Source organism: Neodiprion pinetum, chromosome 4, assembly GCF_021155775.2.
Source record: "Neodiprion pinetum isolate iyNeoPine1 chromosome 4, iyNeoPine1.2, whole genome shotgun sequence".
Taxonomy (NCBI): domain Eukaryota; kingdom Metazoa; phylum Arthropoda; class Insecta; order Hymenoptera; family Diprionidae; genus Neodiprion; species Neodiprion pinetum.
Window position 1 is genome coordinate 16182828 of NC_060235.2, and position 17589 is coordinate 16200416.

Consider the following 17589-nt stretch of genomic DNA (forward strand, 5'->3'; position numbering starts at 1 on the left):
CGCTAATGTCATTCCTGCTATGTGTATACGGTCACCCGGAGAAATAGCTGCTAAACATCGAGACGATGTTGAATCGCCGCGGAATTAAGTACGTTTACACATATCATTGTTATGTAAAATACGCGGTTCATTCGTTCGTTGTTTAATATCAATGTTGACCACGGGAATTTTTCTTCATCTACGCGATGCCGCGACGTGGTTGAGCTAAGTATAGTGGAACGGCCAAGGATTCGCGTCGGCGAAATACCACCACCGAAAATTTTGCGAGGGTCGACTTGTACGTACGATTGACTGACAGCCGCAATTACTAATCGGAGAACCGTGGATTCCTGCGGGTGAAGAGTGTCCCAGATTCTACTTTCAATACCTATATCATTGGAACCCTGTTACCTCCACGTTTTATACGAGGTGCATTCGAAAAATAACGAGAAAACAGTTTATTTATTCGTCTACAACAATATCATCCCCTTCAAAATAATCCCCATTAGATGTATTATACACTTATGCCAGCGCTTTTTCTAATCCTCCAAACACTTCTGGAATTCGTTCGGCGTGGAATAGCTTTTAGCTCTCTCAGCGATGTGTTTTTAATCTCATATTAAGGTTCTCTTTATTTTTGGGAACTGAAAAAAGTCACACGGCGCCATGTCCGATGAATATGGAGGCTGGTGCATCGTTGCAGTGTTGGTTGTAGCAAAAACCACGAACAAGGAATGAAGTGTCAGTAGGTGCATTATCGTGGTGTAAAAACCCATGAATTGTTTTGCCACAATTTTGGGCATTTTTTTCGGATTGCTTCACGCAAACGGCGTTGAACTTGTAAAGAAGTACTCCTTATTGACTGTTTGACCTTGTATCAAGAACTGTTCATGGGGCACTAAAACTTTTCTACACTTGATTCCATTATATAGAAAAATTTAATACAAATTCTCTGATGCATTTTCAAAATCGCTGATTCTAATTTTTAATTGCTGCCTTCGTTTCACGAAGTTTCAAGAAAAAAGTATGCGGTATCATAAAAACCAACAGTAACGAAAATAATCAATATTTTTTCGCCTCTTGAAAATACGCCATTGTTTTTTTTTTTGTGTGCAGTGAGGTATACAAAAAAATTGTAAGAGACCTTTTTTGTAGAGAATTCAATTTCCTACGAAAATATGATACATATTTTTTTTTTTTATAAATAGTAGATACCGAGATATGAATTTTTCTTCCTCACCACAGGAAAAAAATAGAAAACTGCGAGGCGGAGGACCTTCCTATTGAAATTAGGAGCTCATACTTGGAGAGAATGTTTTTGAGGTCTCTACCAACCAAGTTTTCGGAGTTCAAAGTGAAAAAAAAAAATAGTCGATTTTTTTGGCTCACCCTAATATATATATATATATATATATATATATGTGTGCGTGTGTACATATAAATGTACACGAGAATGAGTTGTTGGTGCAGGATATCGCGATTTTTCTTTTTCATTCGTTCAACCAATTTCGTTTTTTCTGCAATTCGACTCCGTCGGACGTAATCAGAGTGATCGATTTATTTCATCAACGAATATATATCGTCGTTCCAACCTAGACGACGCAACGTTACGTTTGTACTGCGGCGCCGAGTTACGTATTGCCGCGGTCAAAAGCAGGCCGAGTTATATACTACATTTAGCGTATCACGTTTTCCAGAAACGACACGTGCACGTTTTAGGTACATGTAAATCGAATCGGTATATATTCGTATCATAAACCATGACGGCGAAAAATTACGGCCGTCGATGCATAATACGATCGGATAATATGTAATCAAAAACATCCAATCGAGTGAATATATTTTCTTTACTTTACTTCTCTCCGTCTTTCGCCCTTTCCAATGCCCGAAGATCCTGATCCTCTGGTGGGGGTTTCCTTCGAAAGCTCCTTTAGCAATTCGAATGTACATTTTCTAACCGATCAGGAGGAGAGGAGGGATGTTTCGAATGACGAAACAGAGAAATTTACTTATCACGGGACTTCTGCAATTGAATGCAATTCGGCAGACGGAGAGGCGATAAAAGCACTGGGGAGATGAAGCGAAAGCCGTTTCTCGCGATCGAGGAACCTCGAAATACGCGATTGCCGACGAGGGAGGAAAGAGGGATGAGAATACACGAGGGGTAAAAAACTGAAGAGTGGAATACCCTGTTATACTTATAAGTACTTAAATATTTAACCAACGCGGATACCAACTCCCGGGATTTGTATATAGGTATTAGCAAATTCTTTTTCCTAACCTGCGGTATACAACGAATGTACCATTTTTTCGTATTGTCTCTGTATATTATACACCGCTACCGTGCGTCTTTGTTACATGATCAGAATTTTTGTTATTTCTATCAATAATCGCCGATTCGAGTCGAGCACCTCAATTAGTCATCCTAACTATGTAACATGCGTATATATACATATATATATATATATATACCTGTACCAAAGTGATTACGCAGAACTGAGTATAAAATGAACCATATGTCGTGCGAGATACATACGTCAATATACCGCGCAAAGTTATACGCTATACGACACATATAATGTAACAATACGGTGATAAATCGTTCGAGCCATATACATATTATTTCGCAAAAGAAAAGAAATCAAAGATATAGTTGCGATATGTAAGAATATATATATATATATATATATATATGTTATACGGCCACTGTCCAGCTAGATTATTAACCCATTGCCCGTATATGTGTGCATTAGCGTATTATACCCTATGCATATACACGAAGAACTGCGCGGATCCCGCGATACAATCGTAGTATAATATTGTGTATAGAAACGAGCTAGTTTAATCGTGCTTGCGGGTTAACGGCGGCGGTATTTAAATTAGAGGGCTGACAGCTGATCGCCGTATCTGGAACTGGGCCGCGTGGTATACAGATATCCATGTATCCTGCAATACCTGACTCTTTGTGTAAAAAAAATTGACGAGTTCAGATCCTTCTCGTTGCCTCTTATGTTTCGCCGATCCCTTCATCTTTCACTTTATCCGCGTCGCTTATATTGTTATCGTTCAAAGGTCCTGTAATAACCGATAATTTCTTGTATCACGGTCACGTAGACGATCAATTTATGCTTGGTTTCTAATTTCTTTCTCGTTTATTATTTTATACATTTTCAATAAACGTATAACACATTGGAATTTGCCTTATCCTTTTTATCCTCTTTTTCGTCACTTTATATTATTACCCTATTTGACATTCTCAGATAATCTATTATTACAAGATGAATATCGACGTGTAACGGCATCCAACGCAACTCATACATGTTTGCGTGTTAAATAAGGTGATACTATATCATTCGATTGGATATAATATTCCGTCAGCTGAGGTGCCTTGTACATGTATAGGAAAAATATAAAACGCCCCCCCCCCCCCCCCCCCCCGTCCCATCCCCGATTCTTGTTTGGAAATTTCGTCTTTTCATTTACTGACATGTTTACGGCTGCAGTAAACTTCGTATCTTCGTAAATTAAATCGCGTATAATTGAATTAAATTTTTATTGATTCGACTACGAACCTGTCGGATAACGAAGATCGATCGATCTATCCAGATATCCCAATTTATCTCGTACACTCTCATATTGACAGATGCGCTTTTCCTTTATATGTTACAGGTAAGTTCGGACAAAATCGATTTCTCTCCCTCAAACGGACTTTTTTCGCGTTTTGCGCCTACCTCGGTAAGATTTTTTTTTGTTGAACCTTGAATTTGGTCTAGAGTGAAATTCAGCTACAGGACAACTCGTATAATTTATAATGAACCGAATTGTCGGCCCTTTAACATCTTTTGTTTCATCATAATGGATCGATCTAGAATAATTGAGAAAAGACACTCGAGCTGCGTCTTCATTAAGGCTGTGCGATATCGAATATTTGATATCAATTTTCTATATTGTTGAAATATTTTTCTGTCGGTAAATATCAAAATACTGAATTGCCGATAAAATATACGAAATTACCAATAGGATGCCGAAATACCGATAAAATATTGAAGTAAATATGAAATACCGAAATACTGAAAATCGGAGAGCGTATAAAATTAGAAACTATTTCTCCTATAATTGCAGAAATTATTTGAATGTGTAGAACGCAAACTCGTCCGCGGTCAACTTCAGGCAAATACACCAGCTACCACGATCTGAGAAGACGGTAGCGTTATGTGAAAATACAACGTTACACCAGGATTATTCCCAGTAGGCAACGCAGAGGAAATAACGTGAAGGCATGAAGTATTCGGTTTTTTGACATTTTGAGACTTACAGTTTCAGTATGTCTGTATTTCGGTATTTTGGTATCGGTAGTTCAAACTTTCGGTACAACGATATCGGTATTTCGGTGTCAGTATTGAAAGCCAATTTTGTTACCGAAATATTTTGAAAAAAAAATATCAAAAAAAGCTTCGGTATACTGAAATATCGCACAGCCGTAGTCGTCATTATAGACCGTACAGAGCGGTTCTATTGAAAGGACCTGCTTGAAAATTGCAACGCGTCTAACTTATATGCGTAGCCAACTTCGGAAAATATTATTACTAGCACGGTAAGCAGAGTGACCGATGCGGAGTGGATGCCATTTTTAGTAGTGACCCAGCCATATCTAATACGCGAGAGGTTATGTTTGATTGTCACTTGTCAACCAGTCGATTCTAGGGAATTTTTTATTCTTGGCAAATATTTGCCCCACGTTGCGTGAATGGATGTCAGCCAATCAAAATTAAGCAAGTTGAATCGCGCGCGTTACCAGCGAGTCCCTTCAAGACGTCCTCTCGGTAAATTAATAAAACAAGGTACAACGATATACTTATCATACCGTGAAATCTGTATGCGGATTAAGGCTTTGCCGAAGAATAACGGTTGGAGGAGGAAGAGAAACAGGCGTTAGGCAGAATATGAAGTGAGAGAGGAAGGGGGCAAACCATTGCCAAAATGGCGGCTTGGCCATGTGTGAGATATTTATCTTCCTCGTACACGCATCTCCGGCAGTTATACATGTAGCTATAGTGACTAATAAATTCACGTCACTGAATTCTTACGCGTTCGTAAATACACATAATACGTATGTACACACGCGTAACATGTAGCACACGTCTAGGTTCGAATGTGAGCTACAGGTATATCCATTTTTTTTTTTACAACGTGTATGCATGCATATATTTATCGATTGTTAATATCGATTTCTTATCTTATTACCTATCATGTATGCATAACACGTTTGCAAGTATAATATACGTATACATACATTATAAGAATATCGTATAACGTACACGCACAATTACACATGATTAATAAACCAAGTTGGTGCAGAGGGGCTGCAGTGGCGGCGTTATACGGTAGCTTTGGTACAGCCAACAGCCAACTAGATTAGGTCCGGGTTATATCCAAAATGCGTATGATATAGATATGTATATATATATGAAATTACTTACAGCATAAGCGGCAAGGCGGCGGGAAGGCCGAAATTGCTGTAGGGCTGTAAAGGGGTGCGGTACAACAACACACCGTTGGCTAGACTACAAATCATAGAACAACGGACGTGTTACCAGTTACTCCAACCCCCTACCACCCCCTATCCCTATTCCACCATACCGCACACCCTTGCTTGATACACGTCCTCTCTTTGACCCCCCCCCCCCCCCTCTCTCTCTCTCTCTCTCTCTCTCTCTCTCTCTTCCTCTCTCTCTCTCTCTCTTCCTCTCTTCTACTCCTCTCGTACGGTGAATGTTGTGCATCAGCCTTATCAGGGGAAACTTCTCTCTGGTCTGAGCCTTTCCCGCTCTGTAGGGGGTTCCACCGTCAAGTCTTTCCTAATATACTTTTCTTCGAAATCAAATCTTCACACATACGCACGGTTAGTGTTAATATTGTTGTTGTAGGTTATATACCGAGAGATTTTCTTGAAAGGATCTGCTTGACAATTGCATCTCGTCTGGTCTATATAGGCGTAGCCAACTTCGTAAAATTGTTACTAGCATGATAGGCGGAGTGATCGATATGTAATGGATCGCGGTTACGCCCTGTTTAACCGGCCATTCTTGATAGGCGAGAGGTTATGATGGTTGACTGCCACTCGTCAACCAGTCGATTCTAGGGAATTTGTTCTTGTTAGCGAAGGTTTGCAGGTTTGCTTCAGGCTGCGAGCACGGATGTCAGCCAATCGAAATTGTGCAGATTGAATCGCACGCGTAGTAGCGAGCATGTCCTTTTAAAAAAAACTCTTGGTATATCTTATAACTTTGTATGCCCTGCACGAATACTCTAAAACCACGTTGCCCGACGCATCAAGACCACCAATACGAATAATCTGACTTATCCGAAAATCGCTCGGATCCTTCAAGCCACTTTTTGAAATTCCACTCTCTTCGGAACCTTAGGAATTATATTCCAGATCCGCGAGTATAAAAGGTAGTTTTTTTCTATTCTCATTTTGCGGGGTGTAAGTTGAACACGCTTCGGCGTGTAAAACCACACACGCGCACACGAACAATGTTCCATACCATGCCCACGACGTAGGCACGTCACTCGCAATATCAATGTGTATGCACGTAATGGTTGTTATTGACGGGGGTGTCGCTGCGCATGCTAATTGACATTGTAATATCACATTTAATGCATCACGTGCAACGTTGTCTAATATGTGGAATTATGTCTACGGTCGTTCTACGTACACACATACGTATGTGCACGACGGTGGTTCAGGAGCCAGCCGTAGATATATGCTTTGCGCGGTGTGAATTCCCATCGGAGGAGGGTAGATCTCTATCTTATAATCCCGCTTCCGCCGAATACCTTGTGTATATACGTATAATGTATATATATATACCTATAAGCAAATAATTTTATCCACCGTCGATCAGATAATTCAAATTCTTTCAGAACACGCTCGCTTTGTGTTGCTGTATATTATACATACAAGTTGTACTTATACACAGTATTATACTTATTTAATATATACGTATACCTGTATATATCATAAAATCCATTAATTATTTCTCTAATTCTTTTGTGTCCTTATCGTGTCTTTTCTTCCGAAGTCGATACCATTTCCATTAATTCATCTTATTTCTGCGAGATGTTGGAGTTTATTCGGATGGAGAGTAGGTACGTATAAAAAAGTGTGACCTAACTCTAGCTTACGATTCGCTTATACCAATACTTCTATCGTAGCACACATTGATGAATTTACTTTATGGCTGTGATCACGTGTAGAGCTCGGGTGCTGATAACGCGAGAAATATGGAGCCTAGATCAAAGGAAATAGATAATCAATTCATTGATACGGACGTATGTATGATATTCGTTTCTGGCCCTTGGCAACAAAGTAACGATCAAAGAGCGACAACTAAATGATCATCATAATTTTTTCGGTCACCCGCTTATCGTACATGCTTATTATACGTAATCATACGACATATATACCTTAGGGTGGGTCAAATAAAATGACTATTTTTTTTCCCTCGATATCATGAAAAATTGATTGTATGGCATCTCAAAAAAACCCTCTGCAAGTATTAGCCCTTCATATTTAAATTAAAAGGTCCCTCATAGCAGATATGTATTTCCCATTTAAATAACATGGGAGAGTTTTTTTTTTTTTACTTTGGAATTTTATGAGGCTTTAACCGCCGAGGTTAGGAGAGTCTTTTTAGTACATTTCTGTAGAACTTTTGATGCTCTACAAAAAAGCTCTCTTGTGTCTAATCGATAAAAGTAACCGTTCAAAAGATAATCGGTAATAATTAGCTTTGGATTCGACTTACCATGTTTTTAGTACATAAATTCCAAATTTTTTTGAATTTTAGTTACCAATAAGAATAAATATATGTTACTAATTGTTTTCAAATAAATACGATGACGAACTTTAAAATCAATTACATTTCTTAGCGTAATAATTTCAAAAGTATTGAAATCGATTTAAATCAAAGCTTTAACAGCGATTATTTTTTGAACGGTTACTTTTATCGATTAGATACAAGAGAGCTTTTTTGTAGAGCATCAAAAGTTCTACAGAAATGTACTGAAAAGACTCTCCTAACCTCGACGGTTGAAGCCTCATAAAATTCCAAAGTAAAAAAAAAAAATTCTCCCATGTTATTTAAATGGGAAATACATATCTGCGACGAGGGACCTCTTAATTTAAATATGAAGGGCTAATACTTGCGGAGGGTGTTTTTGAGATGCCATACAATCAATTTTTCATTATAACGAGGGAAAAAAAAATAATCATTTTATTTGACCCACCCTAATATACCTACTGTACTCGTATACATAAAGAATAACAATCTTTCGAAAAATCTTATTCGCTTGCAGAATTTTTTTTCCCTTTTTATCTTATATACATATAATCCATGTATTATTATCCTACAAAGTCTGTATCAAAGATTAGATCGTATACAATATAATACAATGTAACACATCGTACGTGGTTGCACGTAACGATTAGCTATCTGTCATATCTTTGGTCTGAAGTGCGAAAGGAAAAAAAATAACCAGTGACGCGCTTATTATTATAATATACAATCGTAGGAGGCGATCGCGTATATCCGTCAGTTACAATACCTGCTGCAGGTATCGGTTATGTCGAAAATCTTATCATATATTGCGTACCTACCGAGAAGTTCTTTTGAACGGACCACCTGCTTCAAGCGCGCGCGATTTGGCTTGCTTGATTTTGATTGGCTGAAATCCATGCTCGCAACCTGAAGCAAACCTTCACTGACGAGAACAAAATTCCCTAGAATCGACCGGTTGACAAATGACCAACCATAACCTCGCTTATTAAATAACGGTCGACCCACATCGCCTGCCACGATTCACTACGCATCGGTCACTCTGCCTACCATGTCTGGTAACATTTTTACGAAGTTGGCTACACTGCCGTTGGTTTCCACCGATTTTTTACTTAGTTTTTTTTTTACTCTTCTGGACTATGAGGCTGAAGTTAGTAACGTTGTCATAACGAAACATCATCACGGAAAAAATCGTTACCGTGCAATATCCGAATGACTTTGAAAGAGTTAGCTTTTAAAAATATGGGCATGTTTTGTTTAACATGTTTCATCAAATTTCAGATGATCCTAGAGGTGCGAAGTAACGGTTTCTTTTAAATATGTATTGTTAACAGTATCGTTACTAACTTCATCCTCATTCTAGACTAAGTAAAATGCGAAATTAATACGCTTTATTCGCTACAAAGAAAAATGTTTCGTCCTCAATTTGTTATTATACACTCCTCGATTAGTTGGTTATGAAAGCAAACAAAGAACCGGGATACGCCGGTTGTATGTACAATACATATAGGTATAACACGCATATACGATATGTATGTCATTCGGCCTCCCGCAAGCTGCATGCTTAGTCAAAATAATCGTATATTTATCTGCCCTGCGTGTGTAGGTATGGAATACTTGTAAATTCAAATACTCGAACGTGAAAGTGTCGTTGGGGACGGGAGTTAATCGACAAAGCAGATATTCAGATATATTTTGTCCGCCTCCTCTCGGCTCTTTGCGTGTGAACAGCCAGAGATGTGACGTTTTTCTTATTCTGTAATTGTATCATATATAATGTACACTTGGGGAAAATGAATCTGAGACGGCTAATTTTTTACACTAGACAGTTATGTTGGCAACACAGAGAAACCTACAGCGCCACAGTCGGCCGAACTCGAAACCAACTCTATCTCAATAAACATAACACAACCCATGACCGTCGAATCGTCGAAAATGACGTGTCAATCCATCAAGTCATTATCCCCGCGGTATTCAAAGATTAGATTTGATGATCATGGGTTATGTTATGTTACTGAGATTGAGCCGACTATGACGCTGTAAGTTTCACTGTGTTGCCAACATAACTGTCTAGGGTAAAAAATTAGCCGCCTCAGATTCATTGTCCCCAAGTGTACGTGTTATATCTGCGTGAAACTGAAAAATTGACCATAATTGCACTTGAACGCGACGCGTTACGCATTGTAAATACGCAGTGCGATATGCACACGACGATGATGTTGATTCCGGTGTTCGGGGGGTAAAATGTTGTAAATATTACGCGACGTCTTGACTTTAAACCCTGGCTTGATATATGCATCTGTACGCGTGTAGTTGTTACATATGTATCATACCTTACGGTATAACCTCGCTGTTCCCTCGTTCTTCCCTCGTTCTTCCCTCGCCTCTCCCGTTATAAATTATAATTTTCTTAGCGGGTGGTGGAAGCGAAGGCGGCGGAATAGCCGCCTCGTAAGTTAATGAATAATGACACACAATTCAGTGGCTCTCCGCGAGCAAATAAAATTTCATACACGAACGCAGGTTGTGCATATCGTCCAATCCACCGGCATATCTACTTCATCGACCCGTCGCCGGTTATTATCCTCGGTCCTACGAAATCCAGCTTGCACGCCGCGGCATTCGCGGGAACGAAAGATACGACGTTGCTGATAAACCGCCGAGTATAGCCAGATACGCCGATTTCTCGATTCACGTTTTAACTGATCCAAAACCTCACGGTCTTATCTGTAAAAATCCGATTGGGTAGACGTAAGTAACGCTGCGGGTGGGTTTCCTTCCTTTATAGTAATAGTTGTATTAAAAAACGATGTAATTTAGTCTGTTTGGAATTTTCGAATGAGAATGTCTGTCGCGGATTTGACAGAGATTATCTCTCTCTCTCTCTCTCTCTCTCTCTCTCTCTCTCTCTCTCTCTCTCTCTCTCTCTCTCTCTCTCTCTTTTGTAGGTATGTATAGTTAACTCGACTCTATCGCTCTTTAGCTTTACTTTACCCGACCGAGCGACCAAGCGAAGCGAGTTATTAAATTTTTAATGTGTCCAAGTTGGCTACAACCCTCCTTCATCCTACTCCCGTGTAACGACTCCAACCCCAATCTCCTCTCTATATACCAAAACTCTCTCTCCCTACCGGCACCCTATACCTATACCTATCATACCTAACTACCTACCTACCTACCTACCCCGAACCTGCTTCCAGGCTGTACGCTCTACGTACCTAGGTTTTTCTTCTCATTCCCGATGAGAGTAGTAATTGATTTAGCCTTCCGTGTAACACGGAAGGATTCTCACCTTCAACGCTTTTATCTTACAGAATACAAATTTATTTGAATATGCAGGTGTTTAGTTTTCCTTTTTGAGCGTTAGGATAAGTAAGACTGATCATAAACCAATCCCAGTCATAAAACAATTCCTGCTGTAGAATAGTACCAGTAATAGCGGATTTAGACTGCTGCTAACAAACGTTGCAGGATGAAAATCGTGGTCGAAACTTATCGCGGTGAGACCATTAATCTTAGGTTTTGCAATATAGTTGGTTTTACGATATAACTATAGCAGAGTCTCTCGCACTATGTGTGTATAATACATGTACGTGTACTATATTAATTTTGTATTATAGTCGCGACCGCCGCGCAGCCGTCCGGTTATTATTTCCTTGCAGCAAGATCTGCGCGCGTGCGGGAGGCGAGTGTGCATTTATTCTCTATATTCAAGTACGTATATTAACACGACGCATGTGTAAGTGTTGCAGGATACGCGTGTAATGCAGAGTGTATACTGTATACGTATATTGTAACCGACCGTTGCAGCAGCGAGCAGCGCGAATCGCTACAGAGGTCAACTCCCTTTCATTTTATAAACTGGTGAGAAAAATTCGTCTCCCTCCTCTCCTCGCCTCTCCTCTCTCCTGTCTTGTCGATCCTTTACTCTTGGCCTGCTACCGCAGACCACCAGCTTCGTACTTAATACCTATACGTATACCTCTTACTTTGGTATCGATTGGCACGTATACCTAACCTGACACAATCCATTCTTGTACAATACAGTCTGCGATTTACTCTTCATTTTTCCTCCCTTATATCGTATACGTAGGTATGTGTAGCGGTGATTGTCGCGTAATAAAAAGATCTCGTTAAATACCATTGCTTGGAAATTTTGTTGGGTCGTCGAACTTCTTCCTGTATATTTATATCTTCCGGGGTTTTTTTCTTTCCATTTTACTTCTTTTTTTTTCAGAATGTATACAGTTTAACCGCGGGATCGCGCAGGTTCAGCGCCAAAAGCCAAAAATACGTTTCTAATTATCGAAACTACGTATAGCGCACTTATTTGCGTAATACGATATAAATATAAATTTTCGACGATCTGTGTTTGAAGAGGATCTCATCGTGAAAATCGCAAATCTACCCATCCACCGTATAAAGTGATTTTTTATTCCCGCGGAGTGTATGGCTCACGCGTACTGGTAAAACAAGCCGATACGTTTAAGAATTTCGACGTAGAGTGAGAAGACAGGTAAAAGTGTGCGTGCACTTACGGCGATATGCAGAGATTGTGCCGTGCCGTGTTGCGTAGGCAGGCAGCCGTGCCTCCTGAAAGACGTTCATCCTCTACTCGACGCGGCGCGGCACGTCGGCGTCGTTGTTCCCTCGGCGTCAAGCAGTCTAGCTGGGTATATAGGTAGGTATAGTAAGATACCACCGCGCATTCACTCTCAGTTCCCTCCTCGATACCTGACAAACCACGTCGCGTACTACCTTGACTCGCGAATGCGGTCTGCAGTCCTATATATATATATATATATATATCTGCCTCTATCTCTCTCACTGTCACTCGCACTCTCTCTCTCTCTCTCTCTCTCTCTGCCCATCGAGCGTGCATTGAGCTGGTAAAGATCAATGATTACGACAGTGCAGATGACGTCTATTCCCTAAGCATATTCCATGTCTTTCTTCTATTTCTCATTCATTCGAGCTGACTTTGCAGAGTAGAAACGAGAAGTAGGTAAGAAATAGACTGTAACTTATGAAGGTTGGTTTTTTCTTTATTTATTTATTTATTTTTTTTGAAAATTCTCGGTCGGTATCGTGTGTTAAATACAATTATAATGAAAAAAAGAAGATAATAAAAACGTCACTTAAGCAGCTAACAGAGAAACGAGCACGTCGGCTCGTTGGACGAGCATGACTTTTTAATACTCAACGCGCGTAGAACTGATTGCCAGCCAGGCAAGTCCCGGTATGTATCATTACGTCGATACGTGTTCTGCTTACCCATTATCAAGGTAGTCTTCTGAACTCAGGTTGCGGTTCGGACTTGAGCTGCTGTCCCTGCTGCACACGATTCATCGATTAATTTATTAGTCATTTTGATTGATCGCTCGGGGTGTTCGATAAATTAATTACGACGATGCGGTATATTGTAAGAGGCATAACAGAATACCGAAGATGTTCCACGTTAACTTGAATATATGTGTGTGTGTATGTATATATATATATCTGTTATAATATTCTTGAAAAGTTCTCAAACTATCCGGAATTGTTTGCTCATTTTTGTACAATGCCAAATAAGTATCGTATGTCAGTGAAAAGATAAACGTGTAAATAGACAAATAAAGAATTAAAATTGTTCAGCAGTAGGGTAAATATCCTGGGCGGAAGACGTGAGACTACTTTAATAGTCGCTGACGTCGAATCGTTGTTTAACTAATAACTCGTACCTGTGCAAGCAGACTTCTGTATAAACACTGCAGGCGCAGTTACTAACCGACCAACTCTAACGTGCCGGGTAAACAGCCTGAGCTGAGTAGATTAATAGCTAGCTGAGTAAAGTATAAGTAGTCGCGTAGCCACTGCTGGTAAGCTGCCTGCTGGGGTTCCGAAGCCCGGCAGCGGCGGCAGCGAATCCGAGGAAAAACTGCCCGCGGGAAGAAGCAACAGGTAGCAGATGCTCGTCGAGCATAGGAACGGAGCCTTCGTACGCCATGAAAGGGACACAGTCAGCTGTGCGTGAATTCGTCCCTGAAGTCGCGGCTAGGAGGATCTGGAATTGGCACAATTCCGTAATCGGCCTCCGCATCATCCTCATAATCCTACAATCGCTAATATTTGCTTACCTACCGTGTACCGTGTAAGACGACCGCGGTCCCTCGCTCTGATTACCTGACATCCATTTTCGTCGATTTGCCGTCTTCGACGCTTGACCGGCTGACGAAGCTTCCTCGGGAGATGAGACGGGAGACATTCAACGCCTCGAGTGACGTAATCTCCAAAGGAACGTGACGATCGTCGAATGACGGTGGCTCAACGGGGACGATACTTCGCTACTTTGACGGACATTTTATTCCGATCCTCGGTCGGTGCTGTCCGTACCTTACTGTCTCGTGTCAAAGTCAAAGACGACGACGACGTCGACTCTCTCGAGGATGAGATACACCTCTGACTTACACATCTCCCGCGAGTTGGTTGGCTGGCACGCGGTACATACACGATGCATACGTCCTACTCGTGTCGCGGGTTTGGTCTCTCTCTCTCTCTCTCTGGCTCTCTCTCTCCCGCGACGCAAGTTGGTTGGTGGGGACTTCGGTCCGGCTTCGTTCGGTCTCTCCGATCCAGAGTCACCAACCAACCAGTCAGCTTAGCACCACAAGCTAGATAGCTGGCTAACCAACTGTTTTATTTCACCGCGTTGCGCCGCAGGTCCACCACCCCGTTCACATTTCTATCGAATCCGAACTTCGAGTCACCGATACTCGTTGGGGATTCACGGTTTCACTATCAATCTTACCGGCAGTTCGGCGTTTTGAGGTGCGCGATACCATTTTCCCCGCGAGAAATTTCTACGCGTGTAACGAGGTAACGACTCGTCGACTAGGTGTTCAAGATAATATTAAAAATAACCCGCTCTGCCTACGCCGTCATCCCGGAGGAGTCAAGTGTCTACCACTGCCAAGTCGAAACAGTAGCGTTGCATGGACACGTATAAGTTTTGGCAAAAAAAAATCGTTCCGAGTGTACGATATGCATGAAGTGTGATCGAAACGAGAGTCGGGGGTGAGATGAGAATCGATTATGGATCGCAGCTATCGCGGTGTTGAGGAGGGTTGTGCAACTGATGCAAAGGTACATCCAGGGTTCGAAATGATCAACCACCAGCGAAGCTTTAAGCTTGCACTCGGTGACTTCCGTGGCCCTGGAGATGACGAGGGTAAACTTGCCCGTGACTTTTACCAATTTCGCGTCAACAACGCAGATGACGACATTCCGACGACTGTCCGTGTGGATCGAGCTGCCGCTTCGCGGTGCGATAACAAAATACATTACCAAAGTATCGAGAACCACAATCATCGAACTCTCCACGGTTGTCCGCAAAGTTCTGGAGGGAACGTTCCTTACAGTAACTGCAACGATCACGCGACCCTCGTACGCCGGACGAATCACGACGGTGTCGTCGTCACGTCTCCGATGACCCAGCTGTGCAATTCGGTATCGCCGATCATCACCGGCGGCGCGGGTTGCAGCGTATCGACAAACTCGTCGGCGAATTATTGGAAACAGTACTGCTGCACTGGACAGGAAAGCGGGGTAAAATCATTTAAATTATTGTAACCATTCGCTTGGCCTACCTGCGCAATGAATTTTCAAAGACACGGAAAAGTCCCGCTTCAACGATGCGGATTCCCTGTACCTACCGGGTGGGGGTCAAAACTTGGAAGGGTCAATATTTCGAATAATCGAACGAACATATCGAAATTTCAAACGTGCGAAAATAAAGTAACGAAAGATGAACCGTTCGAAATTTTGATTTTTGAAACTGTCACTGTCGTGTCAAGTCGTTCTACTAATTCCTACCCTTCCAAGTTTTTACCTCCGCTCTAACTATACACTGTTGCCGAATACCCACCCTTTGGTATTTTATCCTTGACGATTTTTCGCGTCTACGCGTCCACCCTCCTTTCGAGAGGCGTATGAATTTACGTAGTATGTACGTAGTGAAGACCCCAACGCGATTCTCAGAGGATATTGCGAGACGTAGGCAAGCCACGCATCACGTCAAGATTCGGTATGCGAGGGCGCGTCGATTCTTTTAATATGATTGCTTGATGCTCAATGCGCTTACTAATACGGAATATTATTATTCGGTGGAGAGATTTATACCGAGCTACACTCACGGAGTTCAATGCAGCGGCACGTGGGCTTGGGACATTAAGAATCGAACGGCGTTTTGGTAGTAAAGATGCGAGGGAATTTCAAAGGTGTAGATAACGATGCGTGTAGGATAATGACGGATTATTACGAGCTTTACTAAATTTTATTTTAACTCATATTTTTTTTTTTTTTAATCTTGCATCATCGCTGAATCAATCGTCGCGGTATTCTAAGAGAAGATACTTCTGTTGTCTGATTAATACCGATGAATTATCGCCGATCGCAATGAACGCTCTCATAAAACTGTCACGTAGTGCATAAAATCGATGAAAACTTTGTCGTCGCTATTTTGTGTAACTTTCCTGGTAGCCTGGTTAATTTCTGTACGTGGTTGTTGTTCGTTGTTTTCTTTTCCTTTCATCAAACTCTTCTTTCTCTACGATCCTTGCGGTGTAAAAAAAAAGAAATTGACAATCGCTACGCGTACAATATTTAGTCGCTAGTCGTTGATACGTGGTCTGACTGTATAGCAAGGTGAGAATCGGCCAGGTGTACTTTATTCTTACTTACTTACATATACTTACTTACTCCTTCGCCCGCGGTACGTACAACTTATACGGCCGTACGTGTCCGCCTCCCCTCCCCCCACCCTATTTTCACCTCCTTGGCTTCTCCCATCTTTTATATATATATATATAGCAGGTATACCTCCATGTGCAACGACGTACTACGTAGAGTCAGGACTTATAGTCGCGTTACTCTGCTGTGCATTTTGTCGACTAAAATAATACTTGTGGGAATGAGGCGACGTAACTAAACCTCGATGTTAAATTATTATTATTATTTTATTTTATTTTTGTTTCTCTTTCTTCTTCTCTTTTCTTCTCAACACCGCGATTGCAAATATATATTAGTACAAACGTAGGTCGGTAATTGCGGTATCGTATGATCAGAATCACTACTCGGTATGCTTACAATTAGACTTGTTCATATTTTATACCCGTTTAGTTACACGCATGACGTGTACATATAATATACCTATGTGTAGGTATAATATAATATACGAATGACGCGTCGCGCGATCTCGAGTCGTTGCGCACCTGCTGCACTCGGCATCAGCGTTACTTCAGGGATCATTCAGGGTTACTTATCTTATTCTTGTCTCATTTCCAAAGATTACCCACCGCGCGTATACGACCGCATATCTGGCCATATAGATTCGCTGCTAAGGCTGCGAATGCGAAGGTCGAGGGTCGTGGCAGGAAAGAGACGCACCATAATCGACAACGACGATGCTAATCGTATAAGTTCTTTCGCAGTTTTCCCGTGCTGAATTTATCGCGTCACTGCAACACAAGTCACCATTTACCCTATAAGGGTAATCATGGACGAGGTTGAAGTTAGTAACGTTATCGTAACGAAACGTTGTGAAAAAAAATCAGTATTTGCTTTATATTCATAATGATTTTGAAGGATCTAGAATCGCAAGATGTGAGTACGTTTTGTTTCATTACGATTTACTGAATTTCTCACAGTTCCTAAATTGCGAGATAATGTAGGTTTTTCCTTAGCATGAATCGTTACGATAACGTTACTAACTGCAACACGATAATCATGGATA

At 41.2% G+C, this 17589-nt stretch overlaps 1 protein-coding gene and 1 long non-coding RNA gene across 15 annotated transcripts in view; one reads left to right on the plus strand and one right to left on the minus strand.

Annotated features, from left to right (window-relative positions):
* The window catches only part of LOC124217519 (transcription factor 12), an 82367-nt gene that overhangs the window by 46614 nt on the left and 18164 nt on the right, over positions 1-17589 (plus strand). For 7 of the 14 annotated variants that reach the window (XR_011177004.1, XM_069135647.1, XM_069135645.1 and 4 more), the window contains exon 1: positions 14445-15404. The exons of 3 other annotated variants lie outside the window; for them this stretch is intronic. Coding sequence is in view for 10 of the 11 variants with exons in the window: in XM_069135647.1 (XP_068991748.1) it covers positions 14892-15404 (513 nt within the window). In the remaining variant the exon portion in view is untranslated. Of the gene's footprint in view, positions 1-14439; positions 15405-17589 lie in introns of those variants that run through there. 4 more of the 14 variants (XM_069135653.1, XM_069135654.1, XM_069135649.1 and 1 more) reach the window with 2 other exon arrangements.
* Positions 12896-14676, minus strand: LOC124217527 (uncharacterized). Its single transcript, XR_006882836.2, has 3 exons — positions 13937-14676; positions 13541-13863; positions 12896-13154 (listed from the first exon to the last, which is right to left on the minus strand). It is a non-coding gene; the product is annotated as an uncharacterized lncRNA (long non-coding RNA).